Source organism: Chlamydotis macqueenii, chromosome 9, assembly GCF_036417535.1.
Source record: "Chlamydotis macqueenii isolate bChlMac1 chromosome 9, bChlMac1.mat, whole genome shotgun sequence".
Taxonomy (NCBI): Eukaryota; Metazoa; Chordata; class Aves; order Otidiformes; family Otididae; genus Chlamydotis; species Chlamydotis macqueenii.
The window spans coordinates 4902494-4926666 of NC_141564.1; the positions used below are offsets into that span (position 1 = coordinate 4902494).

At 38.8% G+C, this 24173-nt stretch overlaps 1 protein-coding gene across 3 annotated transcripts; it reads left to right on the forward strand.

Annotated features, from left to right (window-relative positions):
- The first annotated feature begins 206 nt into the window (after positions 1-206).
- NMNAT3 (nicotinamide nucleotide adenylyltransferase 3) lies at positions 207-24147 on the forward strand. 3 transcript variants are annotated; one of them, XM_086754862.1, is made up of 6 exons: positions 207-362; positions 9441-9526; positions 11417-11553; positions 17038-17221; positions 21305-21414; positions 22528-24147. In XM_086754862.1, exons 3-6 carry the CDS (start codon positions 11445-11447, stop codon positions 22935-22937), a joined length of 813 nt encoding a protein of 270 aa, XP_086610988.1. In that variant the 5' UTR covers positions 207-362; positions 9441-9526; positions 11417-11444; the 3' UTR covers positions 22938-24147. The 3 variants fall into 3 exon arrangements, with proteins under 3 accessions (XP_086610988.1, XP_086610989.1, XP_086610990.1); XM_086754863.1 differs by having other exon boundaries at positions 346-362; positions 9417-9526; XM_086754864.1 differs by lacking the exons at positions 207-362; positions 9441-9526 and having other exon boundaries at positions 17042-17221.
- Positions 24148-24173: the final 26 nt, after the last annotated feature.

A 24173-nucleotide genomic window follows, 5' to 3' on the forward strand; every position in this document is an offset into this window, starting at 1 on the left:
GACTTCCCTGCTCTCTGACAGGAGGAGGTCGCCAAGCCCCACCGCGGCGCTGGCGGGAGCAGGTGGCGGTGGGGGCCAGCCCCGAGGCCCGGCGGCACTGGGGAGGGGGCAGCCGCGCCGACACGCAGCGCGACCTCCCCTTGTCCCGCACGGCCGCAGCGGGCCCGGCCCCGGCGCAGCCGGCTAAGGGAGGGCGGAGGGGAGCGGGCGGAGCTCGGAGCGCGGCTCCGCGCCGCCTCCCCGCAAGGCCCTGGGCCCGGCAGCGGCCTGCAAGTGCAAGGGCCCGAGCCGGGAGGGCAGCGGAGGATCGGTGGAAGGCGGTGCGGTCCGAGTGCTGAGCGGGGCGTTTGGGGCAGGAGCGGGTAGGTGGTGGGCGCGCTGGGTCAGCTCTGGGGCGGGCCGGGCCGGGCCGAGGCGGCCGGAGCTGCGGGGCCGGAGGGGTCTCTGTCGGCTCTGGCAGCAGCACCCGCTCGTCCCTAGGACACCCCGAGGAAACATGCGGGCCTTCACATGCAGGGGCTGCAGCCTGTCGTACTCCACGTCAAATGCATAATAAACATATATCCAGGACCACATAGAGATGCTTCAAATAGCAAAGTATTGCTTTTTTTTTTTCTTCTCTTTTTTTTTTTTTTTTTTTTCCCCCAGAACACCTACTCAAGTGCAGTAAGAGTTAAAGAAGGTATATGGTTACTTTTTTTTTTTGTAGTGGCTTTCACTATGTCACTTACGCATCTTTCTCCTCTATTTCAGTTTAAGAGGTTGTTCTCCCCCCTTTGCAGCAGCTGTTGTTTGTTTTTATAAATCATCCCTGATGTTTGTTTTCTTTAAGCTTTGTAGCAATACAACACATGTGAGCAGTTCATTTTCCAGGCATCATTATTTGCGACTTAAGTCCAGTTACATTGCATAATTCTAGCAATAAATGAGCTTCATGCCTTTAACTTCAGAAACACAAATTTTAGAATTTAGCTTAACTATTATAAGCTAATTAGTGTTCAGATGATCGAAAAGACCTTAGAGAAGCCCAGAGATGTCTGAGGAGGCACTGAGGACACAGTAGGTGACAGCCCTGTCAAAGGGGAATTGGAGGTATTTAAGGTTCTGCCTTTTGAAATCATTTAATGTGACAAATTGGATTTCATTGCAGTGATGATTTCTAAGGTCTTAATTTATAAAATGTTTAAGAAGCTACTGCTGCATGTGACAGAGCAAATTAAATGGGCTGGGTGAAGCTGTTGAGCCCCAGCTGTCTGCCCTGTCCCTAGCAGGGCACTCGTGCTGCCTGAGTCTCACGACCCAACTTCAGAACTATTTTTTTCTCTCGTACTGTTGGTTTAGCACAATGCACCACTCAAAAGTGCTGCAGAAGCCCCTTTGCTCACCAAGCATTGTGTATTTTTCCTAACAGTAACAAGAAGAAATGAAGAAATTAGCCATTAGGCTTACCGAGTATAATGGAGATCTTAAGAAACATAAGAAATGCTGTACTGTGTCAGACTAATGGCCTGCCCAGCCCAGCGATCTGTCTCAGGCAACGGAGAGAGGAGATGCAGTGTAACTGGATGGTTATTAAATGTTTATTTCAATTATTATAAGAACTTAGAAGCATTTAGGGTGATAGTTGCAATGTGATTACAATTGTAATTAGGTTCCTAATTTCATTATAGTTGTTTCAGAATCACACTTCTTTTTCTCCTTGTACAGGTGAGATATTCTTAAAGAGCAAGCAAAACATTTTGGACAACAGGCAGAGCACACAGTTTGACTTCCTTGAATTCTTTGGCTGTACAAGATGAAGCAAGTAGAAATTCTAAATTGATAATTTAATTCAAAATATAAGGACAACAAGCAATACAAACTCTTGAGCCTAGGAGCCATTTACTTAAGCTGCCTCAGTGCTATGCGAAATCCTCAGTGTCAGCAGGCAAACTCATACATCAGTGTAAGAAATGCTAGCAATGCTTTTCATTGTGATGGCTTAATTGCAAATAGCCCTCTTGCTATCAAGTACGCTACTTTTAGGGACACCTGGGTGGTATAGAATTGGTGCAGGAGGGCATGTTTTCTCCAACAGCAGCTTTATATAGTCATTATTAACCTCAGCTCTTCAGTTAGGTTTGTTGTCTCTGGCAGTACCTAACAGATGAAGTTTCAGAGGAAGATGAGAAAAACTATAATGCACTTAACAAACTGGGCTGTTCTATATATTGCAGAAGAATTCCTTCTTGCTTTCTGGAGGTGGTCAGGTAAACCTCAAAGCATAGAAAGATAGCCTTTTTAGTTAAGTTATTTATTTTATTTTAATTCTTTACTTTGCTAGAAGACCTCTTCCATATAATTGTGCCAGTGAGATGTTCTTTCCTAGCCACACAAATAGGGTCAGGAGTTAGTTCTCCTAACACAGTAGATAGCAAGTAGTTATCCCTTTCTGAAACAGAAAAGTAAGCAGTGGGATTATGGATGTCGATGTTTTAACTTTCGACTTGCTGGATGGTCTGGAACTCCTGCGTTACCCCGTAGTTGCTATATGTGGTTATTTTGCATCTGAGTGTTCTGCAGGAATACTTTCAGCGGTTTCATTAGTTTGCTACCTTTTAAAGCCAGCTTTATAAAAACAGATTTTAGTGATTGAAGATACTTTCCTTACCACTTAACCACTTGCACAGAAATGGTAGATATTTATTTCTGTTACTAGCTTTGCCTTAGGTTCTGCTAAATGTATTTTGCAAATTGTAAGAAAATTGCAGAAGACATTGATAGAAGAAAATTCATTCTGCATGGCTTCTCAAAAGGAACTCTTGAAGTTTTAGTTAGAGTTTGTTTTGACAGTGCTTTCAGTAAATCAGCAGTTTGCTTAAAAATAGCCACCCTGGGTTGCAGTTTTGCATGTATTCTCTTTTTCCTGTAAAATCAATATACTATTCTTTGTGGATGACTGACTCTTACATTGAAATAGAAGGGTAACTGTTGGTTACTTAAAATAGTTTATACAACTGTAGAAGAAAAAGCTTATTCATTAGTGTGATAAGGACAGAAGGAATAGGAAGGAAGCTGACTGTTAGATGTTGAGAGATCACGAAGGATCGTTGGGTAAGTAATTATAAAGACCATACTGCAGTGAATACAGAAAGATGCCAGGTTCAGATTGTATTCCCTTCACCACGTTGACATGCTACAAAAAGGTGCAGGGACTGCTGTTATGCAGTGCATGCTGAGATCCTGCATTACCCAGCGAACACTGAATGTGTGTAGTTTGCCAAGCTGGTCTTTTTTTTACTTATTTTCTGCCTAGTTCTGGGTTAGTGTAGTATCATTTGCTTTGTCAAGTGATGATGTAAACAGATGAAAATGCTACAGAGCTCCATTTCTAAGCATTACTGAATGTTTTACAGGCAGTTACAGTGAAAGGCCTTTTTTTAAAAACTGGGGAGTATTCCATGATTTTCCCGGAGAATACAGGGAAAGAACATGAGTGTTACACTCTGGTTTGTCTTTACATTTTTACTGTTTAAAGACAACAGATAAATCTGACAACCTCAAAATATTTAGTAAACACACATATATATGCATGTTAACAATTTGAGAGTCTACTCCTCATGTACATGAATGGTGGTTGTTTTAATTCATTGTTGCTGAGTTGTTGAATTCCATATTGCTGTTCAGGCAATAGGCAGTCTGTAAGCGTGGTTATTTTGCAGGATGAGGGTCCAGATTAAGAATATTAAGTAAGCTCCTGCATAATACTATCATGGGAGTATCTCTGTGGCCATCTTATCGGCCATCTGGGGACTGGACATTTTTGTGTCCCACTGTGTAATTCTGGTTATAAACCTGCAACAAATAATTTCGTAGTTGACTTGAATTCACTGGCACTGTTCTGTGTGTGTTGAGAATACAATTTTTTGAGGTTCTCCTAAGGAATTATTCTAATCAAGTTTTTTGTGCTTGAAAATCATTTGAGGTGATACCATGTTTGTTTGTAACTGGAGATTCAATTTTAGCCTATATTGCAGACTGAATGAGTCCCCTGGTTATTTTACTATTTTTTAGGTTTTGTCCATGTGCACTTTTAATGGTGAATTTTCTTGTTTAGTGCCCTTCAACTTTAGTTTCTTTTTAGCAATGGAGCAGAAATGGTTGGGAAAGGAAATTAAAACCAAAGAATTAGTTTTTAATTGGAAGAAAAAAAATAATTAAAAGGACAGAATAAGTGTAAATCATGTTTCAATTTATTTCAGAGATGTAACTGATCAAGAGGTCTTTTTGGCACTTCAGTGAAAGGGAATTTCCCCACTGACATAGCCTGAAATAAAGAAATTGCAAGAATGAAGTATTGTACCGTGATTTGAAGGATTCTAATCTCAAGAGAGGAAGAGACAATTCTGCTGAGGTTGCTTTCTCTGTTAGCCTCCAAGGCACTTGGAATTTGGGCCACAGACATGTTGCAGTTTTCTGTGAGCTAACTTGTGCATGGATAGCTTTTTGGTCACTACCGTTTGCTGGGAAAATTGCTGCCTGGACAAAGCTGAAGAAAAAATGGCCAGTACCCCAAAATTAAGCAGATCTTCTATCTGAATAACTCTATGCATTACTAAAGATAACATTTGTTGTGCTTTGGGCCATTTCCACAGATACATGTAAAAAAGCCCATATCATTTTTATAAGGTTATATGAGCTGCTGCTGTAGTGAATACTGCAGTGAGCTTGGAGGTGACTAGGTTTGGGGGTTTCTTTGAAGCTGATATAGAAACTGCAGTGGGAATTGCATTTTATGACTAAAAGTCCGGTACGGGGATTGGAAGGAGCAACTTCATACTTGTGATATGCTGAATCTGATAGAAAATCATGTATCCTATCATATACTTTGTTAATCGCATTCCCATGAAAGTGAAAGAAATGAAGTGCACCTGTGTCACAGGAATTTAACAATAATATGATCCATCATGTGGCCCTGAAAAAGGGAGTTGTAGAGCACTGGAACAGGTTGCCCAGAGAGGTGGTGGATGCCCCATCCCTGGAATCGTTCAAGGCCAGGCTGGATGGGGCTCTGAGCAACCTGATCTAGTCAGGGATGTCCCTGCTCCTTGCAGGGGGCGTTGGACTAGATGACCGTTGAAGGTCCCTTCCAACTCTAACTATTCTATGATTCTATGATTCTATGAAAAAGCTGTTTTAGAGGATCACAGTGTCACATTAGTCTATGTGTAATATTTATGTGTGCCTTGTCAAATTCTTCTTGGCTGGGGTGAGTAATTTTTGATGAGCAAATAAAATATCACCCTAGATTACACATTTTTCATTTTTGCTCTAATCCAGGTATTTCTGTTGTGTTCATTGTTCAAGTGGAAGGTGGGGATATACAGGTAAATATTTGTCACTGTTGTGGAAGATTGATTTCAGTGACAGCAGGTGCTGGGAACATACTGACTGGAGTAACTTTCGTTGTGGCAGTGACTCCCATTAGTAACGGCGTGAGCAAATCTGATATCCGGTCGTATTTTTAAGGGATATTTGTGTACTGTGGTTTGCTATGATTTGAGCCAGCTACTAAAATGCACTTTTTATTTTCTGACTTTGAAAATGTGTCTTGCAACCATAACATCCTTAATGTCACCTGGTGTAACTCAGCTGGGCTCAGTGTAGCCACATGAATTTATATGAGGTAATGATGTGGCCCAGTAAAAGAATGGATGTGGGCAGCTTTGAACTTGTTCAAATCTAAATTTCATCTAAATTAGTCTAGATTCACCCTCACAGGAGGAGATAACACTTTCATCCTGTGCTAGGATTCAGTTTATTTCTGCTCTTTGCAGAAATTTTTCCTCAAGGGTGAGTCTGCCTCGTAACACGCACGTATCACTGTCTTGTTCTCCAGTTTACTAATTTAACAGCTCATGAATCAGACTGCACTGCTCAGCACTCTATTGTGCTTCTGATAATTAATCAGATATGGCTCTAATTACTGACTTTCAGCAGAACTTAACTGTGGTCATCTGTAACGTCATCTATTATTGACATATTGTAGGAATATAGGCAACAGAAAAAGAACTTGCAGGAATTCTCTAATGAAAATTATAATGATTTTTCCATTAGAAAACCTTTTTATATAGCTTAAGTGTGGCCTCCTCCTTTGAAGGTATCTGCCCTTGCATGTATAGCCACACAATGTACCATATTGTTGAAAGCTCTCTGAACTGCAGACACTCACGTGTGAAGGAACTGGCATTTATTAGAAGGCACCTGCTTGGGCAAGGCTGTTGGTACACGTGCCCAGGGCAGAGCACACAGACTCAGAACCTCTCACCAGAAGGAGTCATACACAATTCTTGCAAGAAATGGGAACGTACTGCAACTTGTCTCCTTCAAACCTTATTCTTTAAGTCATCCCAGTTGTCATTAAAAATGATACCTGTAATGTTCCAAAGCAGGAACATTCAGAGTCTCTGCTCAGAGCTGTGCTTTCTCTTGCTTCCATTATTTATGAATTTTGAAGACAGACAGCAAAGATGACAAAAGATGTGTTATCTTTTACCTTGTATCTTTAGAAGTACAACAAAAGGCAGTGTCTGTCATGTCAGGAGGAAAGCTGAACAGGAGATGTATTACAGAGTTTACTGACTTTTCCTCATGCAAAAATCAAATGTGGTTGTTTCTTTTGAAAACCAGAATTACAGTTAAAAAATTAAGTCAATTATTACACTCTTAAAATAAACATACAAATCTTGCTAATACTGTTTGATAGCAGTGATGTTAACTGACTTATTCCCAAGGTTTCTGCCAAATGCTTTGAAAATAGTTGAAAGAAGGTGCAGCCTTGCTGTGTAAATATCATGGGCAATTATTAAAAACATTAGTCACATCAATCCAAAAGTTCTTTCACAGCTCAGTCTGGCATCTGTGTCTCTTGCTTTTACAAACTTTTTTCAGTAACGCAGTATATTATTTTCTTCAGAGTTGTGAAATACAGTTTGTTTTTTCCTGGTGGCATTTCAGGTGCTTTGAATTTTATATGATCCTTTGAGGTGCACGTGTAGGCATGGTACTGATGCAGCATACACTTGAATAGCAGAGCAGACTCTGCTAAAATCTCGCTGTTTTTAAGCAAGGCAGCAGCAAGTCACTTCAATCATACAAAGATAGTTCAGAGGTACCGTAGTTATGGGGAGGTGGGAGAGCCTCCTTACAGATGTAACGTTTCTGTCCAATTATTTTCTGCCCTTTCTCTCAAGAAAGGAATTTGAACCTGGTCTGCCAGGCAGTGAATACCAAATCAATATAAAATGTTACCATACCATTTACTGTTTCTACTTCTTGAGTAAGAGTTTGGCACTTTCAGTAAATGAAGAATCCTGGGGGTTTGTCTCTTTTAGTACCAACATCTAAAAATTACTGATCAGTACTAACAAGAGAGAGACAGTATAAAAGAAAAAGGTGGAAGTTTTTTCCTATAACAAATTTGATTTGGTAACAATGCAGCTTTATAAACTCAGTAAGGAATTGCTGAGAAAATGATGTGAAACAAAGCGGCTGTTCTTGGAAGATGTGGTTGCATTCCTTCTCTGGAGCCTGTGCTTTATCAATGTCTAAATACACTGGGGAGGTATGCAGTGCTGTTAAGTAGGACAGAAAATGTCCTAAAATTGCATGTGCATAACAATGCATTGTTCCTTGTAACGCATGTAGTATGTTTATTAAAATAGGAGGGATACCAGCATTGGAATTTCTTCAAAATAAATACTGCCTGTTTATATCTAAATTTTTCTCTTCCTCTCAGTTCCTGAGTGGGTAGAACACTTTGATGCAAGAGTGATTGTAAGTACAAAAGTGATTCCTTCACAGAATTAATCACCCTCAGAGGATTCTTGAGATGATCATTTAATGATTATAAGAGCACTTGCACGTGTGCAGCTTATACACAACAGCAGTAGTTTGTCACCGATGTAATTGGGAGAAATAGGGAGAGGCAGCCATGAAGAAGGTATCAACAGGTCTGGTCACTTCAATTAAGGTATGTGTGAAGCCAGGTCCAGCCTCTGAAATAGCTGAATATTAGTTCTGATTTCACAGTTACAGAAGCAGAAGCACAAAGACAAGGACCTGAATTCTAGAAGTGCTGAGTAATTGGCGTTTCTGCTGATTGATAACATCATTACATTGTAGCACTCCTAAAAGTTGAGTACCAACAAAATCCCAGAGAGAAAGTTTGCGTTCTTGGTTGCAGCCCTCTTTTAGATGTCATGCTGTGTCCTTTCTTCGCCTCCCAATCTCTGTGCATTTTTAATTCTCCTTTCCTGTTGGACATCAAGATGCATGTTTGACTTAATTGGAATTTCTTTTTCAGATAATTAACAGTTGAATTATCCATGCACAGCTTCTTCAAAAGTACTTAATATTTTAGCTAGACTTGAGGCAGCAGTAGGAGGAAATGCTTTATGTTTTATGGGGTGCCACTAATGGAATGTGCTTTGTGTAGGGACAATTGCTGGGGAGCAAGTTCGTCAAAGTACCTCATTGATGTTACACTTGGGTGACCTTTTGCAAACAGATAGCAACCAATAGGAGCAAATTTGTATTAGCATATTTAAATGGATGCAGAAACTACCGCTTGCTTGGCTGCAGGCCATTTGGCAAGAGAGACAACTTATGGAAGTATTCAGGACTGGCTTAATGCCTTATTTTTATGGAACACATGAAATAGAAGTGTATTCCCCTGGCACAGTGTGCACGCTCAGTAAATGCCTGGTAACACCACAGTCACCTGCTTTTTTTGTATTTTTTTATTCAGCTGGTGAAACTAGTTAAGCACACTCTGCTTCATCTATGTAGGTAAAATGCATGTGACTTTGAACTGAATGGGTGTAGAAGCTGGCAATTGTGGGAATGCTGGGATGCTGTAGCACTTAAAGGAAGAGTGACTGCTACTGCGTCACATCAGGTGGACAGGTCAGGAGGCTTTTTCCTCTGTTTGAAGTTCTGTATTTAATTTCTCAAGAGAGCTTAGCTGAAAAGTCTGTTGACCTCTTTTTTTTTTTTTTTCTTCCCCCCCCACTCCCCCCCGTTATTTTGGGTGATGTTCAGTGTTCTAATGATTTTAAACCCTTAGTTAATTAATACCAGCCGAGATAGCAGCTGAATCAGAAAGTTTTGTTTGAAATCTCAAAAGCTGTACATGTTGAATAAATTTAGTATACACTATATAGGGGATACTAGGAACAAAAACGCTGCTATTTTGATTTTTATTCACATATGTAGATGTTCAATATATATGATGGAGGGTGTATGTATGTATAAAAACATCTTTGGAAATGCCTCTTTACTACATGTTTACTATTAGTACGTTCTTGGTTTGAATTTTTTTTTTTCTCTTTTTGTTTGTTGGTGTTATTTTGGTTTGATTTTTGACTTTTCATTAGCTGTGCTGTGTGGTTATTGTTAAGAATTACAGGTTGAAGTCTTTCCCTAGAGTCTCTGAGGTGTAAGTGAGTAAGAGCTGCAATCAAACCATCCAACACATCTGTTTCAGGTGAGAAATAGAGAAGTCTATAGAATTATCAGCTTCTTTTAAAAACCAAAATAAATAATTCAGTTTATAAGTTTTAAGATGGGGAAAAAAAAAAAAAAAAGAATAGCAAAGGAAAGGTAAACAACATTTCATCAGAAAATAAGAGAGGATGTCAGAGCTAGAGCTGCTTCTAATATTGATGCTTGTAATAGGGAAGAATGGGTATGTGCTTTTTCACCCTGAACACATAATTTTTTGAGTGAGGTACTGACTGACACTGCTTGGCAATTGAGTAAAGTTATATGGCTGTGCCATTGGTTGTCATGTAAGATTCTATAAGTGTGTTTCCAGGGCTGGATGCTGAGCCACATCACTAGTTATTACTGTAAAAAGTTTCTGCTTCTAGGGAATTCTTAGGCTGGAATTAATTGATTTATCATTGAGAGTTCAGCATTGACTAATCTGTGGTGACAGAATTTATCTAGGAAGAAGTTGGAACTATAGGAAAACACTTAGATGTTCTAGCAATGATTTATTTTTCAGTTGATCACAAATACTAGTGTCTTGCTACCCGTTTCAAGGCAAAAAGACCTTTCCCCATGCATTTACAGAATTGCCGATGTTGAGCAAAGGAACACTTTGAGTTTGATTTTCCTGAGTAAAGAACTTGTAAAGTTTGCATACAGTTTTCACATATAAGTTTGTTAGTATCTACGCAGGGATAGTAAATCAGAGTGGAGATAGAGCACTGTGAATTGTGCTTTGTAGCTGCTGCAATTGTAGATCATAAAATAGTTGCTAATTTTCAATGCGTCTACAGCCAGCAAGTCTTTTCTCCCCTAGTGTATCTCCCTTACTGTGATGGGAGATCTGAGAAATGAGTGAAGTAAAATGACAACACTGTATAAGAATCTTAATATGTTTATTCAGTACTAGATGGTCAAGGTACAGCTAGCGTGTATGCTTCACAGAATTTTCTCTATAAAAAGTTTGCAAACTGCCAACATGTCACAAGTGAAAATATTAAAACTTACTGCTAGGTGCACTGAATGCTGTTAAATGGTACAGCCCTAGTCTTCAGAGCTATAAATCCCCTGTAAATTAACTGATAAGAGTTGGCAGCTGTAAAACATCAACTTGACATTGATTTAACCATTATTGTTAAATTTTTCTAAGTAAGAAAAGGGAAAAAACTATTATAAGGGAATATAAAGACTTGGAACAGTCAGAGGCAGGCTGGGAGCTATAGTGCTTTGGTACCCTGCAGATGGGAGAATAGGATGTGGCTAAACAGAGCACAGAACGCATACTGAATTCGGTCTGTTAACCCAAGACTGGCTTCTGAAGTTGAGGATGCAAGTGTCTTCTGCAGGAAGACTGTTACACTTGATGGAGAGGGCTAGAGGCCAGGGGAAGGGAACAGACTGATATATGGGCGTGAGCATAGTATAGCATAGTAGAGATTTCAACTCATTTAGGGGAAAAAAAAATCTGCTTTTGTAGCAGGCTTACAGATACCAAAGCTATTAATAGAGAACTGACAGACAGAATGAAACCTTGTTTTCTGACAAAAGCAAGTCAAAAATGCAAAAAAAAAAAAGTAAAAAATCTGGCACAGTTTTTAATAATAGTGACAACATTAATTTCTAGAAATACTCTCTACCTGTCTCTGTATGGGGGGGGAACAGAATTTGTTGATGCTGTCCTAATTAATATCAAAGAACAGATGTGTTTCTGAGCTGGTACTTCCTGTAGGCTGTAAAGATACAGAGGACTGATCTTCTGATGCTTTACTATTGTTCCAGGAATACTCAGTTCTGAAAACAGTGCTCATTTTAGTTTGAGGAACAATGGGCAGACTGCTCTTGTCAATTTTGTCTTTTTATTTTAATAATATTTCTTTTTCTTTAGGGTGGAGTTTTAATGTTTTGCTGTCAGAATGAAGAGCAGGATACCTCTCATTCTTCTAGCTTGTGGCTCCTTTAACCCCATCACAAACATGCACATGCGTTTATTTGAGCTGGCTAGAGACCACCTGCACCAAACAGGTCAGTAAGGTGTTGTTAGGACCACACACACAGAGTGTTTCACTGTGAAAAGGAAGAAAGATTTTCATCACTCACTATAGATAAGCTGTTGCTTTACCGCTGGCTTAATTTTAATATTGTTTATTGATCATTCAGTGTCATGCTTTCATGGCAAATTCAATATAGAAATCTAGCATTACCTTTTCCTTGCTTAGTACATAAACAAGTATCATGACTTTCATGTAAATAAACTGCAAGTTTTAGCAGCAGTTTTAGCATCATATTCATGGAACAGGCTGAGCCTTGTGAAAGAGTATGCTTAATAATTTTGAAACTGAGAAGAAACATTCATGTTCAACTTTTATGCTTTTATGATGCATTGTGTTTTAATATGAAGAAGTGTTGCAGTTTGCAGTTTTGACAGCCGAGTGAAGCTGGAGAAAAGACGAAACGTTAATTATTCATTATCCATCTTCAATAGTTATCTCCCCTAGCAAAACAATTTCCTCATAAAGGAGATCAGAAAAGCTAGATGTCAGCAGGCTGGAAAGTTTCAGCAACAAAGGAGCAAGGTGGGTAGCACCAGGAACTTAAGGAAAAGCTACTGAGAAGCACTGAACTCTAAGCTTGATCAACTACTTAGTTGCTGAGTTACCTGACACAGAAGTTTCTAGGAAGGTGGTCCAGTAGGAACCTGAACAGAAGGTAACAGTAAAAGAGATTTGGCTTTCACATTGTGGGGAGGAAGGGAGAGAATCTGGTAACACACAGATAGCATTGTGCAGTAAAAGCAGCAACTGCATAGTTGCCATATACTGTGAGAATACTTTTGACTTTCATGAGGAAGAATTACACAACTGGCCCTGAGTCTCTGTTGTCCTGTAACTGTAAAATGATTTTGTTGCTCCTGCTGGAATAGAAATAAAGGGTTAAAAAGGGATTTGAATTTGCTTTTCTCACTGTAATTTTGTAACTGCTTCTGCTGCCCAGGTGTGCAGGGAGTAGAAAGGCAATGTGAGACCAATTGGTAATTCTGTTTAAAAGTCGTATGTTACAGTCCACTAACTTATCTCTTTACGTTGAAAGGATTGAACTGAGAGATGAATTGTGATTCTGTCTGAATCACAGTTCATTGTCTGGTCTGCTCCGCTCCAGGGTCTGTGTAACAAGACTCCACCCCTTACTCAGAGCAATTTACTTAAGTCTAGTGAAAATCATATTAAAAATGAAATTTTGAAAGGCTGACAGGAAAGTTGTACATTACATTGCACCTCTCTAACATCAGTGCTTAGTTCTGGGTAGGATGTGACTTGCCTTTTGACTTCTTAGTTTAATACGTAGAGTCTTACTACTGTAAGTACTTCATGCATTAAAGAGGGATTTCATTTGTGTCTGGGTTGCCTACTGTGTCATTATTGCACTTTCTGAATGCTTAACCCAGGATGTCTGCAAAGCAAGGATCCTCAATTAGCTTGTGGAAGCTTTACCCATCCCAAGTAGAGGTAGCTTCGTTTGAAGTAACTATAAACGTAGATATGTGTTTATCTGTGTGGATATGAATCAAATATATGGTCTTTCTTGCTACGGTGAAGACAGTTTCTCAAACAGAAGGGGCTGGCAACATGCTATAAAAATGATCTATTCTGGATCCCTGGTTTATGCCAGAACCATTCTGACCTGGGAAATTAATTGGTCATCCTCTCATGGTTTTAGTCCTGTTTCCACTTCTGCTACTACCCAGGGAAGGAGAGGAGAAATGGGAGCTTATTTGCTGAGAAGCAGCACGAGTTGCAGACTGGGAGCTGATAGTGGGGCTGGAGGACATGGTTATACATGACTGAAGCTTGTGTGAAGTGAGGTAGTGGTCTGCAATATTCACATTGATTCGCTTCTCAGTGAGAGCAATGCACTTCTGAGCTAACATACACACCGAATGCCTGAAAAGGTAACTAGCGCGAGTGAAGAACTAACTAGCTTGAAGGGCGATGTTTCCTAGGCTGTGAGAATGACTGACTTCTGGTGCTGCTTCAGTATTTCTGCTCAGTCACAAATCAGGCAGAAACGATGAGCTGTGCAATAGCTTGCCTGGAGTTGACGTCACAGTCAGGTTTGGCTGTTATGAATGACATCACTGTCCCTGATGCGCATCCTAACTGACATCTCCGGTAATTCTGTCTGCCAGCTTTTTGCACATCACTTCAGTTTCAAAACCTGTCTAATCTTAATTTTTATATATTCCTATTTTAATTAAGCAATTTTATTGACTTTCTGATACTTTAAGCAGTATCTGCAGTTTCATTGCCACGCATCGAGTAATTCTTCCTTTTTCTGCTAGTATAGGTCAACAAATCTTGTCATGCTGCCTTTTAAATACAGGCGTAGCTATGTGTGGCTGAATAACTCCAATGATTCTCCACTCGCGTGAATTTGACTCCTTACACATCCTCACACATAGCTAGCTGAATTTTCTCAGATTCAATCCCTTGTTTTAAAATTGTTTCTTGAAACTTGCGCTGACTGTGGCAAATGCCTTTCCAGTCTGTTAATATCTAATGCCAGATGCTTTTATTTCTCTTGGACTGTATCTCTCCTTTAACCATAAAGTCCAAAGAAATAGTACCAGAATCAATCTACGTAAGATGTTTAAAACCTTGTTTCCCAAGTATTGCCAGTGGAGAATACTTACATCACCAAGTTTCTAGATAAGACCAAAAGGGATAGAAAACAAAGGAGGAGGGAATGAAAGACATTTCCATCAGTGAGAAGATGGATGCAAGGGAGAGGTGAAGGACCGTGAGTTGCTATCTTATGAAAACTTGGGAAAAATGTGACACAATCAGTGGGTTTTGTCATGCAGCGCTGGGCAGCAGAGCTGAGAAGTCCAAGGAGTTGCTAACCAGCCTTGGGAATTTTTAAGTTTGTGGTGTTCAAGGGCTGCATCTGATTCAAATGGATTGATATTTTCAAGAAAGGGATAGGAACATATTGTGACAGCAGCAAGTCAGCATAAATGCCCAGACTTCAATCTATTTTTCTACAACAATTCTGGTAACTGGAATTTGAAAACAACATGAAATAACCCTGGTTTGATCCTACCATTTTGGTAGTGTATGGATCAGATCAGCAGTAGTTACTCACGACAAACAGAATAAATATTGAGAGATATTAGTTAAAATTAACGGAACCTAAAAAATTAAAAGGAAACTTTTTTTTTTTTAATTACAAGATTAACACTTGCTGCTTGCTTAAATAGAGGTGTACTTGCTTAATTGTCTCAGGCTCTACCCTTGAAAGACCCATGAAGAGGGATACATGTGTGGCTTAGCATTCAGAAAGAATTAAAGCTACAGAGTGCACTTTGCAGAACTGCAAATCAAAGCAGCAAAAAGCCTAAATCTTAAGGCATCTCAAGATATACCACATCCCTAAAAAAACCACTTCTGTTACATAAAACTCAGTTTTCTGAATACTGCTATCAATGCATACAATTCACGTCCTAACCTTTTTCTGAAATTAAGGAATGCTTTTCTAAGTGCAAGAAGTGTAGGCGTCGTTCTGTTCCACAAGTTTTGTTGTCTTACTCTAAAACCTAACAGAATAAGGGGTGGGCATCCCCTGATTGCAGTAGTATTTGGGTTATGCCTTGTAGTTGACTTTGGAATCCTAACCCTTTGAAATCATCTGTTTTGTAGCATCTCTGAAGAGAACCATTGCTTCCCAGTCATGTTAGATGGCAAAAGTCAGCTCAGATGAGAGCATTTCAGAATTAGGTGTCCTGTGAGTAGAGCTACAATACTTTATTATTCACATTGTTACTCTCAGGATGGTAGTTTTATCCTTCCTTTCTGGAGGAAATACCCATTTTCATAGCTGTAGAGAAACTGCCTTTCCTTCTTTTTGTCCAAATCCGGTGAACTCTATAGAAGTGAAGTTCTATTTTGAGGTTTTGATATGAAATGTTTATTATAGATATGATGTGTGGAGATCATTCAGCATTTATTTGAGGACTGATCATTGTTCATGCTCAGTTAGTCAGCTGTTGGAGGAGATTTCCTGAAGTCGCGGTGTATTTGAGTGCCTGTCTGACTACAGAGGTGAATCTGCATCTTCGGGCACTGTGGTTCACTCAACCAGGTGGATATGATTTATGTTTGTCTAGGTACTCGTATGGCATCTGTCACTACAATTTTTGCACACCTCATCTATTTCAGTGAATGCATCTTTCAAGCACTCTGAAGTGGTGAAGGTAAAGTCGTCCATCCTCTGAAGACCTATCCTAAAAGATTGTCCATTGCTGCTCTGATGTATTTGTTGTTTATGTTGGCTTTCAATGCAATGATTGCTGAATTGTTTACTCCTTTGATTTTCCTTCTGTTGAATTCCCCTCACAGAAGGTGACTGAACGTTAAGTTAAAAAAGTCTTGCTTATTTTCTTTTCCTTTTTCATGCTTGGCAATCTCTACATACATGTCATGGGAAGGTAAGCATAGGATGATATCCTTTTCATATTTAGTCTGCAAATCGTTTTGAACAACTCAGACATTTAGGATTACTTGGTATCTAGTCATTACATGGTGGTTTTGTTTTCATTTTCTGCCCTCCATCACATCTGAACAAAGATCTTAGATATCCCTCCTTCCACCTGAGTTAATTATAACCTGAATGAACAATCAATCAAATGAACACTTTGGTTTAAATGGAACCATGAAAAATCCTTGTATTTCTTTTCCTGCATTGGCAGACTGAGAGTTCTGGGAGAATAGCTGTTGATTTCTTGTGGATTCTAGGGAAACCATTACTATTATTTCAATACAGAATTTTATCGGGTGATTTTAACATATGCGTAGTCACACATAAAAGGCTGATAAAAGAAATTAAATAATCCAGTTAACTAACCATATTCTTCAAAGTGTGACAGGGATTGTATCAGTGAAGAAATTACATTAATGGAAGCTTTTGTTGCATCTTAGATGGTTGGAACATGAGATTATATTGTAACTGTTTTCCAGCATCGTTCGCTTCTGATAGCAGGTTTTACATTATTTTATGTTTTAATTTACATCATAGAAGCTACCAGTGAGTCCAACTCTGGTTTTTTTTTTTTTCCTATTATAAAGTATAAGTTCAGAGAGCTGAATACTGAATGATAGTTTCATTGTAACATAAAGATGAGATTGGCATTTGTCTGTAATATTTTTATTAATTATCAACATCTCTACTTGCTTGAAAATTGTATATTCATCCAGCTTTCCTTTTTGAATCATCTAATATTGATAGTAGTTGTGATCAGTTCACAAAGGAACAAGGAGGCTGCTTTTTAATTTATTTAATTGCTCTTTCTGTATTAAAAATAATACCTGATCAAATTGTTCATAGACTCTTATAACTTTGAAGTTAACCATGCTTTGAAGATGTTGGAGTAGATGAGCTCTCAAGGTCCTTTCCACCCTAAATTTTTAAGGTTCTGTGAAGATAATTTTTTTTTTTTTTTCCTCCCCCCAAAAGGAAGGTATCAGGTGATTGAAGGCATAATGTCTCCTGTTAATGATGACTATGGAAAGAAAGGCTTGATTTCAGCAAGGCACCGGATAGCAATGGCTAAATTAGCACTGGAGACATCTGACTGGATTCGAGTCGATCCATGGGAGAGTGAGCAGGAGACGTGGACAGAGACAGTAAAAGTATTAAGGTAATTAAATTTATTTTCCTTTCTTTACGAAATTACCAGTTGCCAAAAATCTGTCAGGCTACCAGTTCAATGCATGTCTTTTTATGACATCATCAGCTATGAGATCAGGTAGTATATCTGTGAGCAATGAAAATTCACATCATTTTCCTTCAGAAAGGCTGTATAGTCAGTATTCCCCATCTGGCGCCGTTCCTTTCCTAGTGCAAAGCAGATAGGCTTTCCCCAAACCCACGCCATACTCCACAGTACTGCACGTGTGCCATTTAAGTAGTTAGAAGCGCATGCAAAGCCTCTGCCAAGAAAAGGTCTTGCAAAATTACAGTCACTGAAAGAGTTCTGCAGCAGAGTTCTTGGCTCTCATGTTATTTCTCTTGGTTTTAAGTCTCTAGGCAGGTAATACAGAGATCTTAATCAGAAAGTAAGAGTTTATAAACAAACCTATTCTTCAGGAGCATCCCTATTCCAGATTAGCTATGTTGGCATTATTATGCCTGCAGGTTTATCTATTCACACATCCTTGAAAATTTTTCTTATCAACTCTAATGGAAAGTTAAACACAAGCCCGTAACAGCAGATGTTTTCTTCAAAATCACTGAGTTTGCTGTGGTTTTGTGCTGGAAGGAAAAACTAAACAATTTGTCCAAAACCTATTAACTTGATGCAAGGACCTTGAAGCGTGCCTTTTCCCATATGGTTGGTCCTGCTAATAGATGCATTATGGTGCAAGGTAAGAAAACACAAACTTCTCATGCTAGCCACTTTTTGCAAATGTAAATGCTACAGCTGTCAACATAGTGCTAAAGTGAAAGACTTAATGGATGTCTTTCAAGAAAGCAAGTGTACTCTAAGAATTATAAATAATTCCTATTTTCTAGCCATGTTTTGTAGGTTACTTGCTAACTGGAAACAGTTGTTTGTATAGCTTACAGCTCTAAAATCTGCCTTCCGGCCACTGCCCAGAAAGTTCTTAAGGCTCTATGTGAAAGCAATTATAAAACCAGACCTGTTACTTTACAAAAGCATACATAAGAGTACCCTGCACTTAGAAAACAACTACTGGAGCCTTTTAGTTCTGCTTTTCTTTGCCCCGCTGAGTATACATAGGCATCCAGTTGTTTCATTTGCCCCTTCCCTCCAGCCAGCAGAGTAGAATCAGGGTGGGAGGAAGACGAAGGAACACTACCCTGTCTTTGGAGAAAATGTCTCTGTTCTTTTCTCTACTCACAAGTATTTACTCCAGTGTGAGAAATCACCAAAAAGTCTGTCCTGCAGTATTGGCTGGGTATGTGCTTTTTCTCCTAAACTTCAGTTTTGTAAAACTGTTTTCTTCCAGAGAAGCAGACACAAGTCTTACAGATCAGGTGATCCTACTTAGAAAGGCTTTGATGTTGCACAGTCCCAGCTGGAGTGCTACTTGCAAGACTGGGTTTCTAAATTGTAAATCCACTTCAGAGTCCTTTAGGATAAGAGGTAGAATAAATAAAACCTGTATGTGTAGTTTTCTGCTCAGGGAAAGTAGTATCAATGTGGTAATGAACAGCCAAATTTCCTGTCTGCCTAGAAAGCGAACCTCTCTTTTTATAAATAAATTCACAAAATGTTAAAATGAATGCCTGTTAAGGAAAGAAATGAGCTTAAATATTTTTTCCTCAAATGATGACCTGTGTTTGAGCTCAACCAGTGCCATATCTAATGCTGCACTCTATCCCTTGAATGAGGAAGGAGCAACCTGATGAAATAGCACGGGTAGATATTATGGCTTTGTATTGTATTTTAACTGTCACACGTGAATAATAAAAAAAAAATTAAATTAAATTTTGGAGTTGTGCTTCTTCGCCAGTGTTGAAGGTTAATCTATAGATTCTTCCCTGGTCAAAGAACCAAGAACCAATTGCTTCACTATAAGCTCCCTCAGGTAGGAAACTTTAGTACCTATAGAAAAAGATTTTGCTATTGCACGGCAAAGGCAAAAAACATTATTGTACCTAAATGTCTCTTCTTATCAGTATTTTGAATTGTACACTTAACTGCAGCAGAACGTTTTGTCCTGAGACACATGAGTGGCCTTTTCCTACAGTACTCATTTTACCTGAGTGCGATGAAAATGTCGTATTTCATCAAAATCTATGGATTTTGGCTCCTAAATAGTTATGACATAGAAGAAGTTTAAGCGGCAAAGCTCATGTCCCATTGGTGGTGGTGCTATTAGTTGCCTATTACTTTAAGTGAGTATGGCAATTTTGGAGACTATCCCAAGGCTTTTTTTTGAGAGGAGGAGGGAACATGATAGAACTGTTTCCCACTTAGCTGCTGTTCCTGAATATTCTTCCAATACGAGAAACCAGTATTGTCAGTAATCAGAAAAGCAGCCATTCCTCTTGCAATGTAGCTTTGATTTTGGTGCAGATATACTATAAATAAATTAATTTAGAATTGGCAGAGATCTATCTTAGCCAACTTCCATTGAATTGTGCTTGTGATTTAATTATATAGGTATTCTAACCTTCATACACAATTCAGACAGTGCGTGATAAACTGACAGATTGTTTTGTCCTCTTTGGTGTCTCTTTACAATAACGTGCCCCTCCCTGCCCTAGCACTTGAAACACCTGCTGAACAGAACTTTTGGCAGTTAAGATTTTGCCGTACTTATAACGTTAGTCCTGCAGTGAGCTCTTTTGCCAAGAGTTCTTATTTTTGAATCGTGCCTCAAGAATGTCAGTCCATGATGCAAAATTAGCGTACTTGACTATACATAGCATCAGCCTGTTTGCAAGAAGAAGATTAAAAATAGAAAAGTAGGGAGGCATAGGCCAAGCTACTGCTACCTGCTCTCTACTACCATACCTTCCTTACCTCTTGTCTGGGCAGTTTCTTTAGCCAGTGGCTGAGCGTCAGAAATGACTGGAAGTGGTTATGCAGCCTGTCTAGGTGGAGGTTCTTGACAGTTGTGCAACTTACTCCTGTGGCTAAAAGTATTTGCATAATTTGAAGAGTGTATGTTTAGATCACTAAACCAGAAATTAATTCTTAGGCCAGACATTCAAAGGAGTTATCTAGGGCTTTGAACGCATACGGAATTCGGACTCTACCTCGTAACTCATAATCTTTGCTTTGATACACTTACATAAGACCTGACGGTCGCTTTGGCTTTATATGTACTAGGCAGCGATGTGACGCTGGCTTGAGTCTGTGTCGACCTGCCCTGTTTAACCATGAGCTTGTTTTCCGAAATGATTTTGGCTCGTGCCAGTATGAGCAATGCCTAAGCATGGCTCAGGGTGGTGCCAGTCAGGGACTATTGTAAGCAGGCGAGGCCAGGCTGATTTGGAAGGAAGGGAGTTTAGGTGTTTGGATCTAAGATAGCCACTTGTCCTCATGATAAAAGAAGGGGCTGCTACCATGACGTAACAGTACCAGCATTGTAGCGGGGCACCTGCGATCAGGAGCAGCAAAAGAATAAAGTAATAGCAACCTGGAAAAACTGACAAAAGTTTTCCCTTACCTGCCTTGGATGATCTGAACTCAGTAAAATCAGAAGCACAGCAGATGCCAAAAATCTTATGAGAATTGTGAATGTTGAGTTTCTCAGGATTGTGATTCTTTTAATTAAAATGAAAGGGAAAACCGCAAGATGAAAATTCAGGGAACATGTTTTTGTGGAGAAGAGGATGAGAGAGAACAAGAATGTCTCCTCCTGAAAGCTGAGCACACATTACAGAAACATCATCATGAGGGGTTGTATTTAATCAAGAAATTAAATCTAGTGATTGAAGTGTGACTTAATCTTGTTTCAAGCAAAAACCTTCACAATGTTTTAAATGTAATGTTGCTACCAAAATTTCCATAATAGTAGAATTTTAAAAAGGAATTGAAAACCAGAATACTTGTGAATTCTGCAGAATCTTAACTACAGTGATACTAATCTCCTGGTAGGATGAATGTGCTAAATTCTTAACAAATTGTGTTCAAATCCAAAGTGCATAAAAGCAGGCTGTGTTCTTGAATCTGAAAGTGCCAGGTAATCGCTTTGTGCATCTCTGAGAGGATTACCTCACACAGAAGCCTTTATTTTCAATGCAGGCACCATTACAATGAATCACTCAGATTGCTCCAGTCCAAGAAGGAATTCGTGAAAAACAAATGGCCCATAGAAAGATCTACAGAGGATTCCTTTTCTTACCAGCACCCAGGTTGGTTCATAAGTGTAAACACGACTCTTTGTTTAGCATTAAAAACAATACAGCTTTAGCAGACTAGACTAATTGATGAAAAAGTTGAATGCAGGATCTGTTAAGTTTTGAGAGTTGCAGCTCCCTGCCAAAACCAAGCCATGCCAAATGCCAGCGTGATTGCTGGGGCAGTTGTTTTGTAGTAATTCCAGCATAGATAGGAGACTTATTTTGGAGTTGTATTAATTCTTGGTTTTATAAGCTTTTCTTTAGCTGTGTCAGAGATGTATGTTGTGACCCTGCTGGTTTTGCAAATCATAGAATATATGAATTTTAAAAATATCAAAAAGTATAGAAATTACTTAGAATTGTAATTCTAGTGTTAGACAATGGACAAAGTACATGGATACCACAACAGTGATGCTGATGCATTGCTGTTTATAGCATTTCTGGACAGAAAAGCTTCTGTTGACATTAGGAGTATGACAGGTTCTGGAAATACTGTCAGTTTTGGGTTTCCTATTTTATCATATTTCCTAGCCCTACAATTTGCTAGGATGCTGCTAGGTTTTTGATACGTTACATTTTTTCTGTACTATTGCAGCACTTCTTGGACATGAATAATACATTTAAGTTGTTTATGGTTATACAAAAGTTTCTAAAAGATTAGTTGTTTTATTTTTATAGATAGTAGAGGAAAAAAGTCTCAAGGCATTTTTACTGCGGTGGAATCTTGTGTCTGATGGGGTTAATGATTGCTGGCAAGTGACAAGGTAGATTATTCCACATTGCCCCACTAAGGAGAATTCATGTGAAAGTAGTGCAGGCTGCTTTAATTTTCCATTACAAAAAATTCTTTTGTCTTGCTTGAGTGGAGGAATAATTCTCCTCTAATATTTCATAGATAGTATTTGATATGCTATAAGTGATGATGTAGTAATTGTGACCAGACACATAAAATCAAAGCTGAATTTTTCTTGCAACCTTTTAAAAGAAAACTGAAGTAAAGGCAAATGATTTAAAAAAGAAAAAAAAGAAGGGAAAAAAAGTGATGAGTTAAAACCAATTTTAAGTATAAACTTTCTAGAAAATCAAGCAAGTATAAAAGTCTCTCATTTCCTTTTGTCTTTCCAGTTCTACCAGAATTAAAGCTGCTCTGTGGGGCTGATTTTCTACAGACATTTAAGACACCCAATCTCTGGAAGGAAGAACACATCAAAGAAATCGTGGAGAAGTTTGGTTTAGTCTGTATTAGCCGTGCTGGCTCTGATCCCGCTCAGTATATCAATGAATCAGACATTTTAACTAAATTTCAGCACAATATCTTCCTGGTGAAGGAATGGATTCAGAATGAAATCAGTGCAACACAGATACGCTATGCCTTGTGCAGAGGATTAAGTGTAAAATATCTCGTACCCGATTCTGTTATATCCTACATTGCACACCATAATATCTACACAGAAGAGAGTGAGCGGAAGAATGAAGGTGACTTGCTTCAGCCTCTGAAGTTGCATAACACAACAGTAAACCCACTAAATGACTGATGTCTGTAGGGTGTGAAGCGGACAGACCTGGCATTTTTTCATGTTAAGTTCTTGAGAAAGTTGTTTCTTGTTAATGAGGGGAAAGTACATCAATCCAAAATTTATTGAATTCATGTGGTGCTTTAAATTCATGGTTTTGTGTGTGGTAGAGCTAAAGCAGATCAAGGTGCTCAGCTGCATGAATTTATATATATATATATATATATATATAAAGAAGAGCTTCCTTGTAAAAATAAAAGAAATAAGATCTTAGCAATAAATATCAATCTCCAGTAATACTTAAGGGTCAAACGTAGACTTTCCTGAAGTATAATTCTATAATCCTACATACAGTTTTAGCATGAAGGTAGCTTACTGTTCTAAAGCAGCAAAATAAATTGAACCATAACTATTCTTTATATTTATTTTTTTAAATATATATTACTGCTGAACTTTGTCTTTTTAGGACCCTGAATAACTCTTTGTGTGTTGCCAGTTTGGACAAGAGACAGAAATAAACCTTTCTTTCATGCAAGCACTTAGAAATGCATGCATCATTCATGTTATTTTTAAGCCTCCAGATTCACAAATGACAGACAGTCCTCATCCCCAGATGTAAAGTGAGTTTCTTTGCTTCTCTGATCCACAGTCTTCTATAAGAGTAAGTAATTGCCAAAGCCCTGGAGTAGATAACATATCCAAGAGGAACTTCAGCTGAACCATTTGAAAATACACAGTGGAAAGTAAATGAAAATAGCTAAGAGGCTGTCTCAGTATTTGAGCCCTAATATGCTACTTCTGTGTTTCAATGTTGCTTAAGTTAACTGCAAGCACGCATTTAGTACTGATGTAGCATTTACCAATATGCAGAATTAACGACTGCTTCTTAATACATGTTTCAACCTAACTGGCCCTTTCTGAGCCTTCAGTTGGCCAAACAGCTTCCACAGGTAGTTCTGTAGAATTAAGGAGCTTGTGAAACAAGTTAAAGTAATGCCAGACACAAATTGCTTCCACTGAGTCTGTATGTTTTCTGAAAAGGAGAAGGCATAAAGTAGCTGGAACTTATTCAAGGAAGAAGGATATGCCTCAAAAAACACACAAGATAAGCATTTACAAAGCTTTGGCTAATATCCTAAACTAAAGCTATTTGGAAGGAGGTGGGTTTTTTTTTCTGAGTGGCATGAAAAAAGAAGAGTAATGTGGTTAAAATGGATCTCCAGATAGTCAGTACCCTTACAGAAGTTATATTGAAGG

What these genes read in the sequence shown, in the direction of transcription:
- NMNAT3 (XM_086754862.1), top strand. Translation starts at nt 11,445, where the DNA reads ATGAAGAGCAGGATACCTCTCATTCTTCTAGCTTGTGGCTCCTTTAAC. An exon ending in AGACCACCTGCACCAAACAG is followed by an intron (nt 11,554 to 17,037) that starts GTCAGTAAGGTG and finishes TCCCCCCAAAAG; the next exon opens with GAAGGTATCAGGTGATTGAA. An exon ending in GAGACAGTAAAAGTATTAAG is followed by an intron (nt 17,222 to 21,304) that starts GTAATTAAATTT and finishes TTTTCAATGCAG; the next exon opens with GCACCATTACAATGAATCAC.